A 17,975-nucleotide genomic window follows, 5' to 3' on the forward strand; every position below is an offset into this window, starting at 1 on the left:
TACAAACAGAGCTTCCTTCCCCAAAGAGTCGGTTGTGATACATTTACTAGCACGCCACTGCTTCCAGCTTTTTAAAAATATTTCAAACGAAATAATCACTACATAAGATATAGTAAGAAGTGGTGGAACATTCATAAGGCGGCTGCAGTTAAAATACATGGCATAGTTATAGAGACACTGGGAGGGAAAAAAATCTGTAAGACTTGGTGGTTTGTTGATGGCAGCAATAGGAAAAGAGGGACAGATTGCATTTTCTCCCCTGGAGAAAGGACTCATTTCCAAGCACATCTCTTTGGAGAAGACTGCCAAGAGAACATTGCAGAGTTTGGTTCCCTGTCATGTGTATTTTAAATGTCCCTGCTTCAGCTGTCAAGGATTTCAAGTGTCTCTTTAAAATTCTGCCTTATTGTAGCTCAGAATTCTGAATTCTCTCACCATTTACTGGTATAGTTAAATGAATGGAATAATAATGAAATCCCAAGCTCTCAGTCATTGAGCGTACTGTCTTGTTTAAACAAAAGCTCTGTAGAGATATGAAGAAGAACGTTCTTAAAAACTCAAAAATGTCTTCCAGTTTGCGAATGCTGCAGAATCATGGCAGCCTGTGTGGTGACTCACCCGGGCCTTAAAAAGATATGTGGAAAGTTCATATAAGGGTTTCTAAAAGGTATCAGGAAAGGAAGTGGAAGAAGATACTAAGAGATTGCTCCACATATTTTTTTCCATGAAAATAAGTGTTCTGTAGAATTTATAACTTATGTCCTAAGAATAATACTAAACACCCTTTATCATTAGTTTGTACATCTAATGGTTCAGAAACACTAATGTTAACCCTTAATCAATATAAAAAAGTGAAATATAAAAACTGATTTCATCTTTTCATTCTTTCAATAAACCTCTGTTAAAGGTATACTAAATGACAAGTATTTCCCTAGATCCTGGAGATATAAAAATGGATAAGACTACCTTGGTTTTGTGCATAATAACTGAGGAAGACAGAGTCATGAACAGATTAGAGTACAATGTGGACAATGCAGTGGCTCAGTAGTTAGGAAGCCCAAGAAGGGGCCCAAGACTCAGAGTCGAGTGAGCAGAGGCAACTTCCTGGAGGAGGTGACACTAAACTGAATCTTAAAGAGTAAGGAAAAACCAGATGAAGTATGTGTATGGAATGCGGGAATTTCAGGCAGAGGAGAGAGCATGACAAAAACCACAGAAGTAAGAAATAGCAGAGCAATCTTTAGATCCTTACCTGAAAGGCAGAAAAGAATAAGGAAAGGTGGCTGGAGACTTCCAAATTCTCAGCGGCACACCAAGGAGAAGGCAACTATAATGGTCCACCCTGGGTGTAGACAAAAACGGGGTGCATTGTCTGTGGAGTATTTGAAAACAATAAGAATGACTACATTGCCAACAATTCTAAACAATGATAAAATACTCCCTCTGTCAAGCGGCCACTCCCATGGGTAGACCACTGCATGTTCTTCCTCAAGACGTGGAACAAAGAAGTTACGTGGTCAGGTTCCTGAGCTGTGCAGGTATAGAAATGCCGCTGCAGTTGTATCTAAGTGAGAAATCCTTTCTTTGCATCCCCATTCCCTATCTCAAACAAATGGTTCCATTGAACATTCTCGGAGCACTAAGCACTTTTCCTTAGTAACCTCATCAGTTTATAATCATATCTACCGGGGTGCCTGGATGGCTCAGTCGGTTAAGCAACTGCTTTTGGTTCAGGACATGATCTCAGGGTCCTGGGAGCAAGCCCCACATGGGGCTCCCTGCTCAGCGGGGAGCCTGCTTCTCTCTCTCCCTCTGCTGCTCCCCCTGCTTATTACTCTCTCTTTCTCTCGTGCTCTATCTCTCAAATAAGTAATAAAAATCTTTAAAAAAATCATATCTACCAAGTGAGAGAGGGGGAGAGAGAGAGAAAAATGTGCAGGAGAAAGAGAGAAAGAACAGGTTTCTAGAAGATACATAGAGTTTGGGATAAGTTGAGTTTTTATTGGCTTGTGGGAGATCAAAAAGAGATATATAGCAACTGGAAATTGATTCTGGGCTGGAACTGTACATTCAGGAGTCAGCACGGAAGTGGTAGTTAAATCTCGGGGAGTGGAAGAGGAACCTGGAAAAACAGATGGTAGGCCAATGATGGAATGGTAGGAAGCTGAATATTGCATGGACAGAAGACAGAATGAAAGTCTAAGAAAGAGACAGTGAAGGGATACTCAGAAGCTTACCGCAAAATTGGGGCAAGACTTCCCAGGGCCAAGACGGGGCAGAGAAAATTGGAGATAATGCAAAAGAGATAAATATTCGTTAAGTATCCTTGGAAAAGAAACCGGAAGAACTCACAGTATGTGTTGGGAGGTAGCTAGGGAGTTGAAGATGCAATGGCAGAAATCCTAGAAAGAATCGAGAGTGACAGATTCTCATCTGGTATTTTAAGTGGATTTATGGGCCTCTACCCCAATCCCATATTAAGCTCTGAAGGTGACAAGACCCCAGAGTTTACCCACAGCCCAGTGTGGTAGGGAGTAAAGTAGACACAGTGAGTGTCCTTCTTGCCTCAAAAACAGCATGGCCCTAGCAAAGAAACTCACCAGACCAGAAAAGACAGGAATGTGGGTAGACAGACGACCAAAGACCAGATGGGATGATGCACATCTCAGAAGATGCCACTGTCCTAAGAACTGAGGCCCACATGGGCCTCCCATATGACTCACATTAACTAAGCCTGTGCTTACCCCCTACCTCCACTTAAATGTTACCTCAGGAAACTTGCAGCATCTGCCACCGGTAGAATAATTACAAAAGAATAAAAATTAAGTTCAAAGATAGAAAAATAAAGTCATATTTCTTGCATACTTCAGTTTGTGAACTGGAGTCTATATGTTTATCACAGAAAACAATAAACTATAAATCCTAGACTCACTGGGTCTTTTCTCTATATGGACATTGCATTCAAAAAAGTACAGTCTTGGGGCACCTGGGTGGCTCAGTCGTTAAGCGTCTGCTTTCGGCTCAGGGCATGATCCCAGGTTCCTGGGATGGAGCCCCGTATCAGGCTCCCTGCTCCCCTGGGAGCCTGCTTCTTCCTCTCCCACTCCCCCTGCTTGTGTTCCCTCTCTCACTGGCTGTCTCTCTGTCAAATAAATAAATAAAATCTTTAAAAAAAAAAAAAAGTACAGTCTAAGAATGATTAAAAAACAAAATGAATTTCTGAGCTTTAATTTGCATTGCTCAAAAATCTTTACAGAGGATCCCATTTCTTTTTTGTGTGTGTTTTATTGTTATTATTCTTCCAGAGTTTTTATTTTTAAGTAAGGTCTAGGCCCACCGTCTTGAGCTCATGACCCCAAAATCAAGAGTCATGTGCTATACCAACTGAGCCAGCCAGGCACCCCCAGAGGATCTCATTTCTAACCCCCAGGTACATTTTTCCTATGTTCTTTTTCTTTTTTCCACACTTCTCCCACAACCCGTATTGCTTTGGATTCTCTCATTCACAGCTCTACCTCCCCAAAACTTTTCCCCCCTATGGTTTACACTGATACTTTACTTTCTAAATTCCCTAATCTTTGTATTCCAGTTCTTTAATTAATTTAACTTCCCTTTCTTTCTTCCCCTCCTCTTCTCCCTCCTCCTCTTTCTTCCTTCCTCCTTCCCAAGATAGGGAGGGATTGTGAATCTAACCAAGCAAAGAGAGTATCCTCTTTATAAGAGACTACTAGGGAAAGAAAACTAGAAACACTGGTTAATTTTTAAACCACATCACTTAAGAGAAGGTGGATAAACTAAAAGATGAAAATGTGAATTACCTAAAATTCTATTTTAAATATGTCTACTATACTTTCAGATTTTCTCCTATGCATTTATAACACACATACATTTAAGCTGAAAAAAAAATAGCCTTGTCATAGCTCTTGCAGCCCCCTTTAATGTAATTATATTGTGAATATCTTTTTCTCTCAAGCATTATATGTACATTACTGTTAAAAGCTATATGACATCCCACTGTTTGAATATACCATAATTGATGGACTTGGTGTCCCACTGTTAAGACACTCAGGTTATTTCCCATTATACAATTGTGAACACTATTGCTGTCCTTTGTTCATTCGTGCAATTATTTTCAAAGAATTAATTACTAGGTGTGATAATTCTGGTCAAAGAGTACACATATTTATAATCGTTTTCTAGGCTGCTGGAACAGAATGTCACAAGCCAAGAGGCTTAAACAATAGAATGTTATTGTCTCACAGTCCTGGAGGCCAGAAATTGAAGATCAAGCCATCAGAAGGTTGCCGCCTTCTGCAGGCTGTGCGTGAGAATCTGTTCCATGACTCTCTCCTGACTTCTGGTGGTTTGCTGGCAATCTTTGGCCACCCTTGGCTTCTGCTGCATTACCCCGAACTCTGTCTTTATCTTCCCATGACATTCTCCCTATTTGCCTGCCCGTATCCAAAATTTCCCATTTTATGAGGACACCAGCCATATTGTATTAGGGGGTCACCCTACTCCAGTATGACCTCACTTACAATAACCCTATCTCTAAATAAAATGATATTCTTAAGCGTTAAATGTTAGGACTCCAACATATGAATTTGGGGAAGACACAATTCAACCCATAATATATCTTTAAGACTTATAATATATGTTGCCAAACTTTTAGAGCACAACTTTGAGAAATGTAAGTGGGGTAGCACTGATGGGACTTGGTATGTTGATTATAATTGGGGAAGGAATCAGAGGAAAGGAGTAGCATTGGGTGATTTCTAAATATTGGCCATGGGCAACTGAGTAGAAGTATATAGTAGAAGTATACCATGAGAGGGAATTTGGTAGTTAAGCTTTAGACATACTGAGTCTGAGGCATTATAAAAAAGGCGAGTGGAGATGTCTAATCACTAGCTATATATGCGGGTCTGGCGTTTAGGAAAGACACAATTTGTGAATCATCACTACTTCAGTGGAAGTTGAAAGTCACGGGGATGGATGAAATCACCCACTAAGGTCACCCAGTAACATGAGATAAAAAGAGGACCAAAGACAGAATCCTAGGAACCCCAATACTTAAAGGATGTTTAGAGGGTGAGAAACTTACAAATATGACTGGAAAGAAAGGTTTCAAGGATGAGGACATAAACTAATATTTGAAGGATGAGTAAGACTTCAAGGGAAACAAGCTGAGGGGATGGTTTGAACAAAGGGCTAAAGAATGGGAATGTGCACAGCATAGCCTAGAAATAACCTGACATGACTGAGACAACAGTAAAAGGGAGTGGTGGAAATAAGAAGGAAGATACATTAGGGGAGGGGGGGGGGGAATGGGATAGGCCGGTGATGGGTAGTAAGGAGGGCACATATTGCATGGTGCACTGGGTGTTATACGCAACTCATGAATCATCGAACTTTACATCAGAAACCAGGGATGTACTGTATGGTGACTAACATAATATAATAAAAAATCATTAATAAATAAATAAATAAATAAGAAGGAAGATACATTAGGGCCACGTGTAAGGGGTGTCTTGTGCCTGTCATTGGCCTCAGAACCATTCCCTACCCTTTTCTGTTTACCTCTGTATCACAGGGTGCTGACCTTGGTAGCCCACATATCTCAGGCTACCTTGCCCACTGGCTTCTGGTTAGGTTTGGCCAACAGAGGCACAGATGGTTGACTAGAGGGCAGGACGAGGGGGAGAAAGCAGAGTATTTCTCCTTCTCCGTCTGCTTTGGGCAGCATCTCTTGCAGTGACTGTGTCTTCTCCATGGTCCAGCTCTTGCTTCAAACCCTACCATGGCTCCAGCTTTTTTGGGTAACTCTGGCTGCATAGTCAGGCTCCAGTGATGCTGGAGGCTCTTCCTCTAACTTCCAGATCCTTCTATATACCCTGGTTCCTAGATTCTAATGACACTCTTTCTTCCTTTTGTCTTCTTCCCTAGGGATGGCTGCAGCTCCCTGTAGTTGCTGATTTCTGAGATGCCCCACCTTCTCATATTCAGCTCTGCCAATGCTCTATAACTAGTTAAATTCCTTCTGTTGTTTCCAGGCCTTTTTTTCCCCTCTTATGAATAATGTTATAATGAACTTGTTCCTGTCTCCTGGTGCATCCATCTAGTAGTCTCTTTCCAGGGCATATACCTTGGAGTAGCATTGCCTACCTTCAGACTTGTTTTATACAAGAGAGAAACAAGCCCATGTGAAAATGGATTCCTACCTAATACCACAGCCAAAATTTAATTTCCATGGATCAAATATAAAAGGCAAACTTGAAAGCTTTAAAAGAAAATAGAGAATAACTTTATGACCCGTGCTAAGGAAAAATTTCTTATACAAGATACAAAGAGAGCAACCCATAATGGAAAAGGTAAAACATTAAACATACTCAGAATTAAGAACTTCTGTTCAACAAGACATGATAAAGAGAATGAAAAGGAAAAGCATAATTGGAAGAAGATAGTTCACAACACATATAATGCACAACGTATTAGTATGCATAATCTACAACTCCTATTAACCAGTAAGAAAAAGACAAACAACAAAAAAGAAAACAGGCAAAAAGATTCTTCACAGAAGCAGAAATCCAAATGCCCAGAAATGGGGGGAAAAAAAAGCTTAATCCCATCGGTAATCAAGGAAGTGCAAATTAAAACCGTAATGAGAAACCATTCAACTCACTAGACTGGCACAAATCAGACACTACCATGGTTTTGACAAGAATGTAGAACAGGGTAAACTCATATTCTCTTCATGGAGATATAGTTCAGTACAACTATGGAAAGCAATTTGGCATCACCCAGTAGAGTCAAACGAGCACAGATCATAGGCCAAGCAATTCAATTCCTAAGTAAAAAATCAAAATATCTGTTCACATTTAAAGCAGAAGACACCTATAAGAAACTCCAATGTATAATAGCCCATAATAGTTCCCAATAGGCAAAAACTATGGCAAGATTCAAATTTCTATTGACAATAAAATGAATAATAAAACTGTGATCTATCTATGTCGTGGATTTCTTACACAGCTGTGAGAATTAATACAAGCACACACATAAAATGGCTGAACCCCAGAAGAGTAAAAGTAATCACAGAATGCCATATATGATTTAATTGATGTAGTTGAATAGACAAAACCAAATAATAGTTTAGAGGTGTGTGTGTGTGTGTGTGTGTGTGTGTATAAAGTGTGCTCTAAAGCAAAGAAGGGCATGCTTAACACCAAATTCAGGATGACAGCTATCTCTGGGTGGAGATGGGGCATGTGACTATGAATTATGATAGGTTTCTGAAGGAAAGGATTGTGTTTCTCTAGATTTCATAATCCGGGGCCTCATCTAGTCTGTGAGTTCACAAAAGCCTACATGAGGAATGGGCATTTGAGCTGATAGCTGAAGAATAAAAGTCAATTAGAACAATGCTTCTCACAGATCCCCACCAGTAGGTTGTTTAGGTTGTTTCCACTTTTTGGCTATAATGAATAATGCTATGAACATTCACATACAAATTTTTGTTTCAAAATATGTTTTTAATTCTCTTGGGTATACGTCTAAGAGTGTAATTGCTAGATCATATGGTAACTCTATGTTTAGCATTTTCAGGAAGTGCCAAATTGTTTCCCTAGCTGCACCATTTTTCATTCTAACCAATAGTTTACAAGGGTCCATTTCCTCCACATCCTTGCCAACATTTATCCTTTTTTTTTTAATAGCCATCATAATGAGCGTGAAGTTTCATTGTGGTTTTGATTTGCATTTCCCTAACAACTAATAATGTTGAGCATCTTTTTGTAAGTTTTGTAAGTTTATTGGCCATCTATATATCTTCTTTGGAGAAATATTTAGCTCCTTTGCACATCTGTAATTGAGTTATTTGTCTTTATGTTGTTGAGTTGTAAGAGCTCCTTGTATATTCTGGATACTAGACTGTTATGAGATAAAGGATTTGCAAATATTTTCTCCTATTTTGTGGATTGTCTTTTTACTTTCTAGTAAAAATCTAGTGTCCTTGATTAAGGTTTTTACTTTTGGTGAAATGAAAATTATCAATATTTTCTTTTTTTTTCTTTTTTTTTTTTAAGATTTTATTTATTTATTCGACAGAGATAGAGACAGCCAGAGAGAGAGGGAACACAAGCAGGGGGAGTGGGAGAGGAAGAAGCAGGCTCATAGCGGAGGAGCCTGATGTGGGGCTCGATCCCATAACGCTGGGATCACACCCTGAGCCGAAGGCAGACGCCTAACCGCTGTGCCACCCAGGCGCCCCGCAAATTATCAATATTTTCTTTTGTTGCTTGTGCTTTTGGTATCATATTTAAGAAAACATTGCCTAATCCAAGGTCATGAGGATTTACTTATGTTAGCCAAATGGAGTTTTGAAGAAACTGGATTTATGTGGCTAAAGTAGATGTGCTTGTAAAGACTGTTAAAGAAAAAAAAGCAACCAAATATACATTAAATTATCTGAAGAAGTAAAAATAATAAATGTACTTAGAGATCATATTAAATAGTCACAAAAACTCACAAGCTTCACTGCAGTCAGAAAAATCCAGTTGTGGGGATGCCTGGGTGGCTCAATTCGCTAAGCACCTGCCTTCAGCTCTGGTCATGATCCCAGGGTCCTGCGATAGAGACCCGTGTCAGACTGCCTGCTCAGTGGGGAGCCTGCTTCTCCCTCTGCCTGCCTCTCTCTCTCTCTCTCTCTCTAACAAATAAATAAAATCTTTAAAAAAAGGAAAATCCAGTTTTAAAGTGAGATTCCAGAGCTTCAGCAGAAACTTACTCATTTCTAAACTGCATCAATAAAGTAAAATGAGTATGGAGCACTCCACCTAAAGTGATTTACTTTGGAAAGGAAGAAAAGAATCTGTCCAAAGCACATGAAAAGATCCTTTATGCATGTGAAGAGGTGAACACCTACAGAATACAAGCCCAATCCTTTCAGAAAATCAGAAAGAACCTTTGGGTCTTTGATTATCAATTATCATGAGGAAAAAAGGCTCATGATAATTTGGTGAGATATCTGTTGGCTGAAAAAAAGCTTTGATAAGAAAATAAAATCCATACTTCAGAGAAATAATGATTTAGGAAGAATCTAAATCTCAACTTCGCAAAAAGTATCTTTCTGTCCCTGAGGTTCCAAAAGAGGCATTTGGCAGAAGTTCAAAAAGGTGCTGGAATTCCCTGGTATGAGGAAGGAGGCCCCTTACATTGGGATGACTCAAAGATCCAGAATCTTGTGCCTATGTGGAGCACATCAGTCAGGCCAACTCCATCCTGACAGAGCATTTCCTCCACAACAGCAAGACAGAGCTTGTCCTGGTGCTCCTCATGCTGACAGATTCTCGAGACCTTCCTTGGACAACGCTAAGACACATACATTTTCAGAAATACAGGCCAATAGAATGATACCACATATGATCTTGGCCATTTAATTATGCCAGATTCAATCTTCTCACCTGAATGGAAGGCAACCAACCCAGGTTCTGTTCTTCTAAGTCATCTGCCTATCAGAGGTCAGATATCACAGGTGGGTCCCAGGAAACAGTTCCTGACAAGAGACCTCCTGTCATGTTCTTTTTTCTGGAAAGCCAGTTTGGGCCTCCCCAAGAATCTTTTCCACAGAGGGATAGTCATAGCCTAGCACATTCTCCACTGGCAACAAGAAACATCTGTAAACAAATGCTGGATTTTGGGTTTTTGTCCAGATAACATGAAAACAGAAGAGGCACATTCATACTTGACCGAGCCTTCTAATGAGCCTACTTCCCAAGATCAAAATCACAGGAAAAATCCATTTTTGCTTTCTCCTAAAGTAATTTTGATATTTTCTTTTAGTTGCACTGTTATTAAGTGATCATTCCATCCCTCAAGTGGAAGATGGAGAGAATTATCATTCTTAAGGTATTGCTTTATCACTGTAGATTATTTAAACATGAATCTTAAAAGGAAATTGCTTCCATTTTATTCTATTTGTAGGTACGGTTATTACAGTATTTTTGTTGTTGTTGCTAACAAGCCCACTAAAATAATCCAGGAACACAGCAAGAATTTTGCCTCACAAAATAATTTTGAGAATTTTCTCTTTTACTTTCATTACTATTAGTAAAGTGATATACAAGTGCTCAAAGGGAAACATGATAGAATCACAATTCTCAGGACAGTGTTTCACAAATATATATTACATAAATGGGAGTTTCATTAGTAAATTGCTTGAATTTTATTCAATTTCTACATAAAGTATAGTATTGTTGATGTTCCTATTAAACAAGTCTCTTCTACTGATTCAGAAAAACACAATAATTTTGTCTCCTAAAGTATTTTTCAATTTTCTCTTTAGTCTTTGTGCTGTCATTATGTGATTACACAATTGCTCAAATGGAAGCTCAAAAGAACTGTAATTTTTAAGATAGTGTTTATAAATTTATTTAAAAGTGAATGTCATTTTCTCTGTAGATAGTCTGAAGATAGTATTTCAATTGTTTAACTTAAACTTCCCAATAACATGATCATAAAAGTATCATGTTCATATCAATTGTTACAGAAGAAATCTGGAGGGGATGGTATCATACATCAGATGTGCTAACTGTTGATTGTAAAAAAAAAAAAAAAAAGTCAATACATGTAAAAAGCAATGCCAATGAGATGTCTGTGGATGTTAACTGGAGTCCTAAGGTTGCATTCCCCAGGAGAAACTGAGTTAAACTGAGGTCAGAGGTAGAGCACCAAGCAACAGATTCTAGTTTTGTTTTGTTTAATAATTTTTTATTATGTTATGTTAGTCACCATACAGTACATCCCAAGTTTTTGATGTAAAGTTCCATGATTCATTACTTGCATATAACACCCAGTGCACCATGCAATATGTGCCCCCCTTAATATCCATTACTGGCCTATCCCAATCCCCCACCCCCTCCCCTCTAAAGCCCTCAGTTTGTTTCCCAGAGTCCATAGTCTCTCATGGTTCATTCCCCCTTCACAACAGATTCTAGTTTTAAACAGACTGCTGCCAATGATTTTCTCAAACCACGAGCCAAATGCAGAACATAGTTTGCCGTTTTTCTGTTTCAGAACAAAAAAGTTTTAATCAGACATCCATAATGTTGTTGTGAGAATTAAATTAAATAACACATCTACGGTGCTTGCAGGAATATCATCATTAGATCTATCATTATTAGAAATATTATTATGGTAAAGTAATGAAGAGAAAAAAACAACAGGTCAGATTCACTATACGTAAAAGAGAATAGTAATCGTGACTCATGTCAAAATGGCAACTAATCTTTGATAAAGCAGGAAAAAACATCCAGTGGAAAAAAGACAATCTCTTCAATAAATGGTGCTGGGAAAATTGGACAGCTACATGCAAAAGAATGAAACTTGACCACTCTCTTACACCATACACAAAGATAAACTCCAAATGGATGAAAGGCCTCGATGTGAGACAGGAATCCATCAAAATCCTAGAGGAGAACATAGGCAGCGACCTCTACGACATCGGCCAAAGCAACCTTTTTCATGACACATCTCCAAAGGCAAGAGAAACAAAAGATAAAATGAACTTGTGGGACTTCATCAAGATAAAAAGCTTCTGCACAGCCAAGGAAACAGTCAAAAAAACTAAGAGGCAGCCCACGGAATGCGAGAATATATTTGCAAATGATGCTACAGATAAAAGACTGGTATCCAAGATCTACAAAGAACTTCTCAAACTCAATACGCGAGAAAGAAACAAATCATAAAATGGGCAGAAGATATGAACAGACACTTTTCCAATGATGACATACAAATGGCTAACAGACACATGAAAAAGTGTTCAAAATCATTAGCCATCAGGGAAATTCAAATCAAAACCACACTAAGATACCACCTTACGCCAGTTAGAATGGTAAAAATTGACAAGGCAAGAAACAACAATTGCTGAAGAGGATGTGGAGAAAGGGGATCCCTCCTACATTGTTGGTGGGAATGCAGGTTGGTACAGCCACTCTGGAAAACAGTGTGGAGGTCCCTTAAAAAGTTAAAAATTGAGCTACCCTATGACCCAGCCATTGCACTACTGGGTATTTACCCCAAAGATACAGACGTAGTGAAGAGAAGGGCCATATGCACCCCAATGTTCATAGCAGCATTGTCCACAATAGCTAAATCGTGGAAGGAACCAAGATGCCCTTCAACAGATGACTGGATTAAGAAGTTGTGGTCCAGGGGCGCCTGTGTGGCACAGCGGTTAAGCGTCTGCCTTCGGCTCAGGGAGTGATCCCGGCGTTATGGGATCGAGCCCCACATCAGGCTCCTCCACTATGAACCTGCTTCTTCCTCTGCCACTCCCCCTACTTGTGTTCCCTCTCTTGCTGGCTGTCTCTATCTCTGTCAAATAAATAAATAAAATCTTAAAAAAAAAAAAAAAGAAGTTGTGGTCCATATATACAATGGAATATTACTCAGCTATCAGAAAGAACGAGTTCTCAACATTTGGTGCAACACGGACGGCACTGGAGGAGATAATGCTAAGTGAAATAAGTCAAGAAGAGAAAGACAATTATCATATGATTTCTCTCATCTATGGAACATAAGAACTAGGAAGATCGGTAGGGGAAAAAAGGGATAAAGAAAGGGGGGGTAATCAGAAGGGGGAATGAAGCATGAGAGACCATGGACTCTGAGAAACAAACTGAGGGCTTCAGAGAGGAGGGGGGTGGGGGAATGGGATAGACCGGTGATGGGTAGTAAGGAGGGCACGTATTGCATGGTGCACTGGGTGTTATACGCAACTAATGAATCATCGAAATTTACATCAGAAACCAGGGATGTACTGTATGGTGACTAACATAATATAATAAAAAACATTTACAAAAATTGCAGTTATTAAAATGTAATCAAATTCAGAGGGTGCAATTCCAAGAAAAAGTTAATGGAGAGACTCACATTAATTTAAAATATGAAACATTTCAATATTTGAGAACCATGAACTAATTTGGAATGGTTTAATACTTCTTATAAATGCTAGTAACAGTGATAGCATAAAATACATTTGCAGGTGGCAAAATTTAAAACTAATGTAAATCCAAAGAGCTGCGATATGGGTGGAGAGAACGAAAATGAATGATTTGCTTATTGATAAAATGTGACTATCATTAAATGAGAGAGTGGATAAATGAATACTGAATTAGCTAGAATGTTAAGAAGAGAAAAAGAGTAGGGGCGCCTGGGTGGTACAGTCGTTAAGCGTCTGCCTTCGGCTCCCGGAGTGATCCCAGAGTCCTGGGATCGAGCCCCACGTCATGCTACTCCGCTGGGAGCCTGCTTCTTCCTCTCCCACTCCCCTGCCTGTGTTCCCTCTCTCGGTGGCTGGCTGTCTCTCTGTCAAATGAATAAATACAATCTAAAAAAAAAAAAAAAAAGAGAGAAGAGAAAAAAAGTAATACTGAGAGTGGTCAGGAAGAGAACTGACACCATTAACTGTCAGTGTAGAGGACACCTGGGGAGTGGCTCTTTGGCCTACAGAGAGGCCTCTTCCCTAAGAACCCTCTCTGGTAGACAGGGGCAGGCTCAGGCAGAGCCTGATATACTTTGCAGAGTTGATCAGTCCAGAGATAACGTGACATAAATTAGGACACTAAGATCTTATCTCAGGATTTGGGGATTTGGAGCTGAGTGACAGAGAGACTGGGAATCAGAGTCATATTAGTAGCGGTACTCTAGAGACAAATAAGTTCTGTAGATTTATTGTTATGGACCTTAAACTTGCCTTGGCTCCTGGTTCAACAACATTCAACTAATTCCCTATGCCAGGTACTGTGCCCTCCTGACACCTCCCTTCCCTCCCCAGCCCCATCTTTTTGGCTCAAGCTAGCTGATTAAGTTTCTATTATTTAAAATCAGAAAAAAATATTTCAAAACATATCACTTGAAGTAATATTTATACAGCATCAAAAAATGTACCACTTTTACATTATCAGTGAAATTCTAAATAGTAAATGTAGATTCTCTGTGAAATTTATTTCACTGTGAATAATGAAGCTCTGGAAATTCCAGGAAAGATATATGCAGACAAGAGAGGTAATAATAGTTCTCAATAAAAAGAAAGAATATGGTTTTTTGGTTTTATGACCAATGCACTACATGATCTTTTTATTTCTCATTTTGTAAGCAGAAGACTGATGTAAACTATGTCACAATCTAGTACGGGTCTATACCCTGTTGTTTGGGAACTATTAAATTAAACCCTAGAGATTCTGAAATACAGAATTAAAAAAAATTTTTTTGGTTATTCAATAAGCTCATTTTTATAAACAGGGAATGAGGTCAGGGGAAACTGATTACCTCAAGGACAGGAGGATAATTTTAGGCAAGGCTGCTTTTAGAACCCTGTCTAATGCTCTTTGGACATAAACACATTGTTAAAGAAATGTTTCCTGACAATTAGAAGTATAATGAATAAAGTAATGGTAGCCTATTCATTACAGATAGCTTATTGGTGATGAAAGCTTGCTTTGTCACGCTGTAAATGTTTAGATTGTAACAGTCTAGACATTTCATTAATATTTCTTGAAGAAGGGGAGATATTAATTTATCCACTTAGGAGTCACCATGGATATAAAAGACAAATAAATGGAACTGCCCTCATAATGTGAAATGCTGCAACATAATAACAATTTGATGTTCTTGTTTAAGTTTTCAAATTGAATGTTGATTAGTTAGCAATATATTATACTAAAATTTTCATTTCAGAAATAGCTCATTAGTCTAGAATTGGTGGATAGGGATGTTTGTAATTATTTCACCCACGACTGAAAAGATATTATCTCCTATGCACGAACTTTGGATATAAACAAGAAGCTTTGCCATTAACATTGGGTATGGGAGACTGCCTGCAGGGCCAGCTATAGAGGCCTGTTTAAGTTCTATACTTCAACTACAGGGAAATTTCTCCTCTTGATGTTTTCCCTATAAGATGATGGCAAAGTTAAATGAATCTGGATCTTCTTTTTTTTTTTTTTTTTTAAGATTTTATTTATTTATTTGACGGAGAGAGAGAGACAGCGAGAGAGGGAACACAAGCAGGGGGAGTGGGAGAGGAAGAAGCAGGCTCCCAGCAGAGGAGCCTGATATGGGGCTCGATCCCAGGACTCTGGGATCACGCCCTGAGCTGAAGGCAGATGCTCAACGACTGAGCCACCCAGGCACCCCCAAATCTGGATCTTCTGCCACCCTGTAACCTTTATTGACTTTAAAAGTCTCATTTCCATTTACTAAATAAAGAGAAATAAAGTCAACTTTCTATAATGAATACATATTATTTTCATAATTGGGAGAAATAAACTTAACTGTTAGAATAAGTAGAACCAGGGGCGCCTGGGTGGCACAATGGTTAAGCGTCTGCCTTCGGCTCAGGGCGTGATCCCAGCATTGTGGGATCGAGCCCCACATCAGGCTCCTCCGCTATGAGCCTGCTTCTTCCTCTCCCACTCCTCCTGCTTGTGTTCCCTCTCTCGCTGGCTCTCTCTATCTGTGTTAAATAAATAAACAAAATCTTAAAAAAAAAAAAAAAGAATAAGTAGAACCAAATCATGATTTTTTTCCCCTACAGCTGGTAATTTTTGGACTCTATATTAAATTAAGCCTACAATTTCAGGCTTAAAATTAAGTTCTAGGGATCTACTGTACAACTTTGTGCCTTTAGTTAACAATACTATATGGTACACTTAAAAATGTTTTTAAGAGAAGAGCTATCAAGTTAAGTGTTCTTAATTCAATACAAAAATTAAATCAATGTCATATACATGTTTTGTTTTCAATGAAAACCATGAAAAATTTTTAACTCTCTTTTTTTCCTAGTAATACAAAGACTTCCAGGTTGGGACAAGACAGAGTCATTAAACATCTCCCCATTCCTTCTGCTAAGTACAACTTAAAAACCCTGGATGGTATTACGAAACAAATACATAAAGACTCTGGAAGTTACAGAAAAAGGCAGATTGGCTAGTTACCTCAAAAGACATGGCAGTGAGCTCCCTGGGTTTTCCTTTTGCTTCATATTCCTCAGACTGGGTGCTGGAGATGCAGGCAACCTAGAAATGCCAGCAGACTCGGACAAAAACTGCCCCCAAAAGCCTGCTCTCTCTAGACAAAGGACCAGGAAAGACACAGCTTAGCAAGGAAAAAAAAAAATTCAGTTTATAACCACTCATGCAGAAAAAAGTTAACGTGGGAGGCCTGAGCCATAGAAAGTCTTGCTTGAAGATTGACCTTTGGCTACCACCTAGAAGCTTCACTGATAAAACAGTTCCCTACATTAATATTAAACTTTCCCTAAATGATATGGATGTGCCTAGACTGTTCATGCAAGTGATAATGGTTTACGCTGTACACCTGCTTTCCTTCTGGGGGTCTGGAATTGGTGCTAGGCAGTGGGTACCTATATGACCAGCGCAAAAAACCTTGGGCACTGAGTCTCTAATAAACTTCCCTGGAATACAATACTTAATACCTGTTGTCACAATTCACTGATGAAAAAATTAAGTACATCCCGGGCAGTTCTGTTGGGAGAGAACTCTTAGAATCTTGGGCCTGGTTTTCACTAGACATCACTCTACAGAACTTTTCTCTTTGTTGACTTTGCTTTGTAACCTTTTGCTGAAAATATTGTCAGTGAATACAACTGTACATTGAGTTCAGTGAGTACTCTTAGTGAATCACTGAACATGAAAGTGTTCGTGGAGACCCCCAACATAGTGCCATACTCTAACCAAGTATCACAGAAAAAGTGGTGGTCCCACCCTCACCTCTGTCAGGAATAGCCCAATGGGAAACCTAGACTTTCACCCATGCCAGAATATAATGAGTTACCCCAACCCCTCTGCCAGGATGGTGTCAGAGAAAGCTGAGTGGGAAGCCAGAACTTTTACCATCTACCAGTGGTAATGAGGTCCTCCCCCACACCACCCATAATGTCAGTGGAGGCCATGTAGGGAGTAGTGATGACGCATCCTTCTACCTCCCAACTGGGGGGGTATCAGTGGAAGCCTGGTGGAACTCCCACTCCTACGCAACAGTGATTAGGTGCCCTTTCCTGACCACATGGGGTAACAAAGAAGCCTAATGGGGATATGAGCTTATACCCCAACCAGGAAGTTATAAGGTGGAATCTCTCTAACCCCACTCTGCAGTATCAGAGAAGGCCTATTTAAACAGAAGATTAACAGAAGATTTAAATAAGATCCAGAGTATCATAATATTATACCCAAAATGTTCAGGCTACAAAAGAAAGGTACTTGTCATACTAACAACCAGGAATATCTCAATTTGAATGAGAAAGACATCAACAGATGTCAACACTGAGATAAGACAGATGTTGGAATTATCTGAAAAGGATTTTAAAACAGCCAGCACTGGGGCGCCTGGGTGGCTCAGTCCTTAAGCGTCTGCCTTCGGCTCAGGGTGTGATCCTGGAGTCCTGGGATCGAGCCCCACATCAGGCTCCTCCGCTGGGAGCCTGCTTCTTCCTCTTCCACTGCCCCTGCCTGTGTTCCCTCTCTCGCTAGCTGTCTCTCTCTCTGTCAAATAAATAAATAAAATCTTTAAAAAAATAAAAATAAAAATAAATAAAACAGCGAGCATAAAAATGTTTCAATAAACAATTATGAACATGTTTGAAACAAACAGAAAAGTTTCAGCAAAGAAATGGAAGATACAAAGATTAACAAATGGAAATTTTAGAACTGAAAAATTACAATATCCTAAAATAAAATTTAAAAAAAATTAGTGGATGGGCTCAAAAGAAGAATGGAGGATTATAGAAGAATCAGTGACCAGAACACAGATAACAGAAATGATCCAATCGGAACAATAAAGAAAATAGATTTAAAAAAATTAACAGTTCTGGGGACCTGTGGGCTACACTAAAAGATCTGACATTTGTTCCAGTAGAGTCCTAGAAGGAGAGGAGAAAGAGGGTGGACCTGAAAAAGTAT

General features: G+C 39.2%; 1 protein-coding gene across 4 annotated transcripts in view; it reads right to left on the minus strand.

Moving 5' to 3' along the window:
• Positions 1 to 17,975, minus strand: part of RNF145 (ring finger protein 145) — a 97,004-nt gene that overhangs the window by 72,045 nt on the left and 6,984 nt on the right. The window contains exon 2 of one of the 4 annotated variants that reach the window (XM_057312289.1): positions 1,253 to 1,342. The exons of 1 other annotated variant lie outside the window; for it this stretch is intronic. In XM_057312289.1, coding sequence (XP_057168272.1) covers positions 1,253 to 1,342 — 90 coding nt within the window. Of the gene's footprint in view, positions 1 to 1,252; positions 1,373 to 17,975 lie in introns of those variants that run through there. 2 more of the 4 variants (XM_057312288.1, XM_057312291.1) reach the window with 2 other exon arrangements.

The sequence above is a fragment of the Ursus arctos genome, unplaced genomic scaffold, assembly GCF_023065955.2.
Source record: "Ursus arctos isolate Adak ecotype North America unplaced genomic scaffold, UrsArc2.0 scaffold_15, whole genome shotgun sequence".
In the NCBI taxonomy this organism is placed as follows: Eukaryota; Metazoa; Chordata; class Mammalia; order Carnivora; family Ursidae; genus Ursus; species Ursus arctos.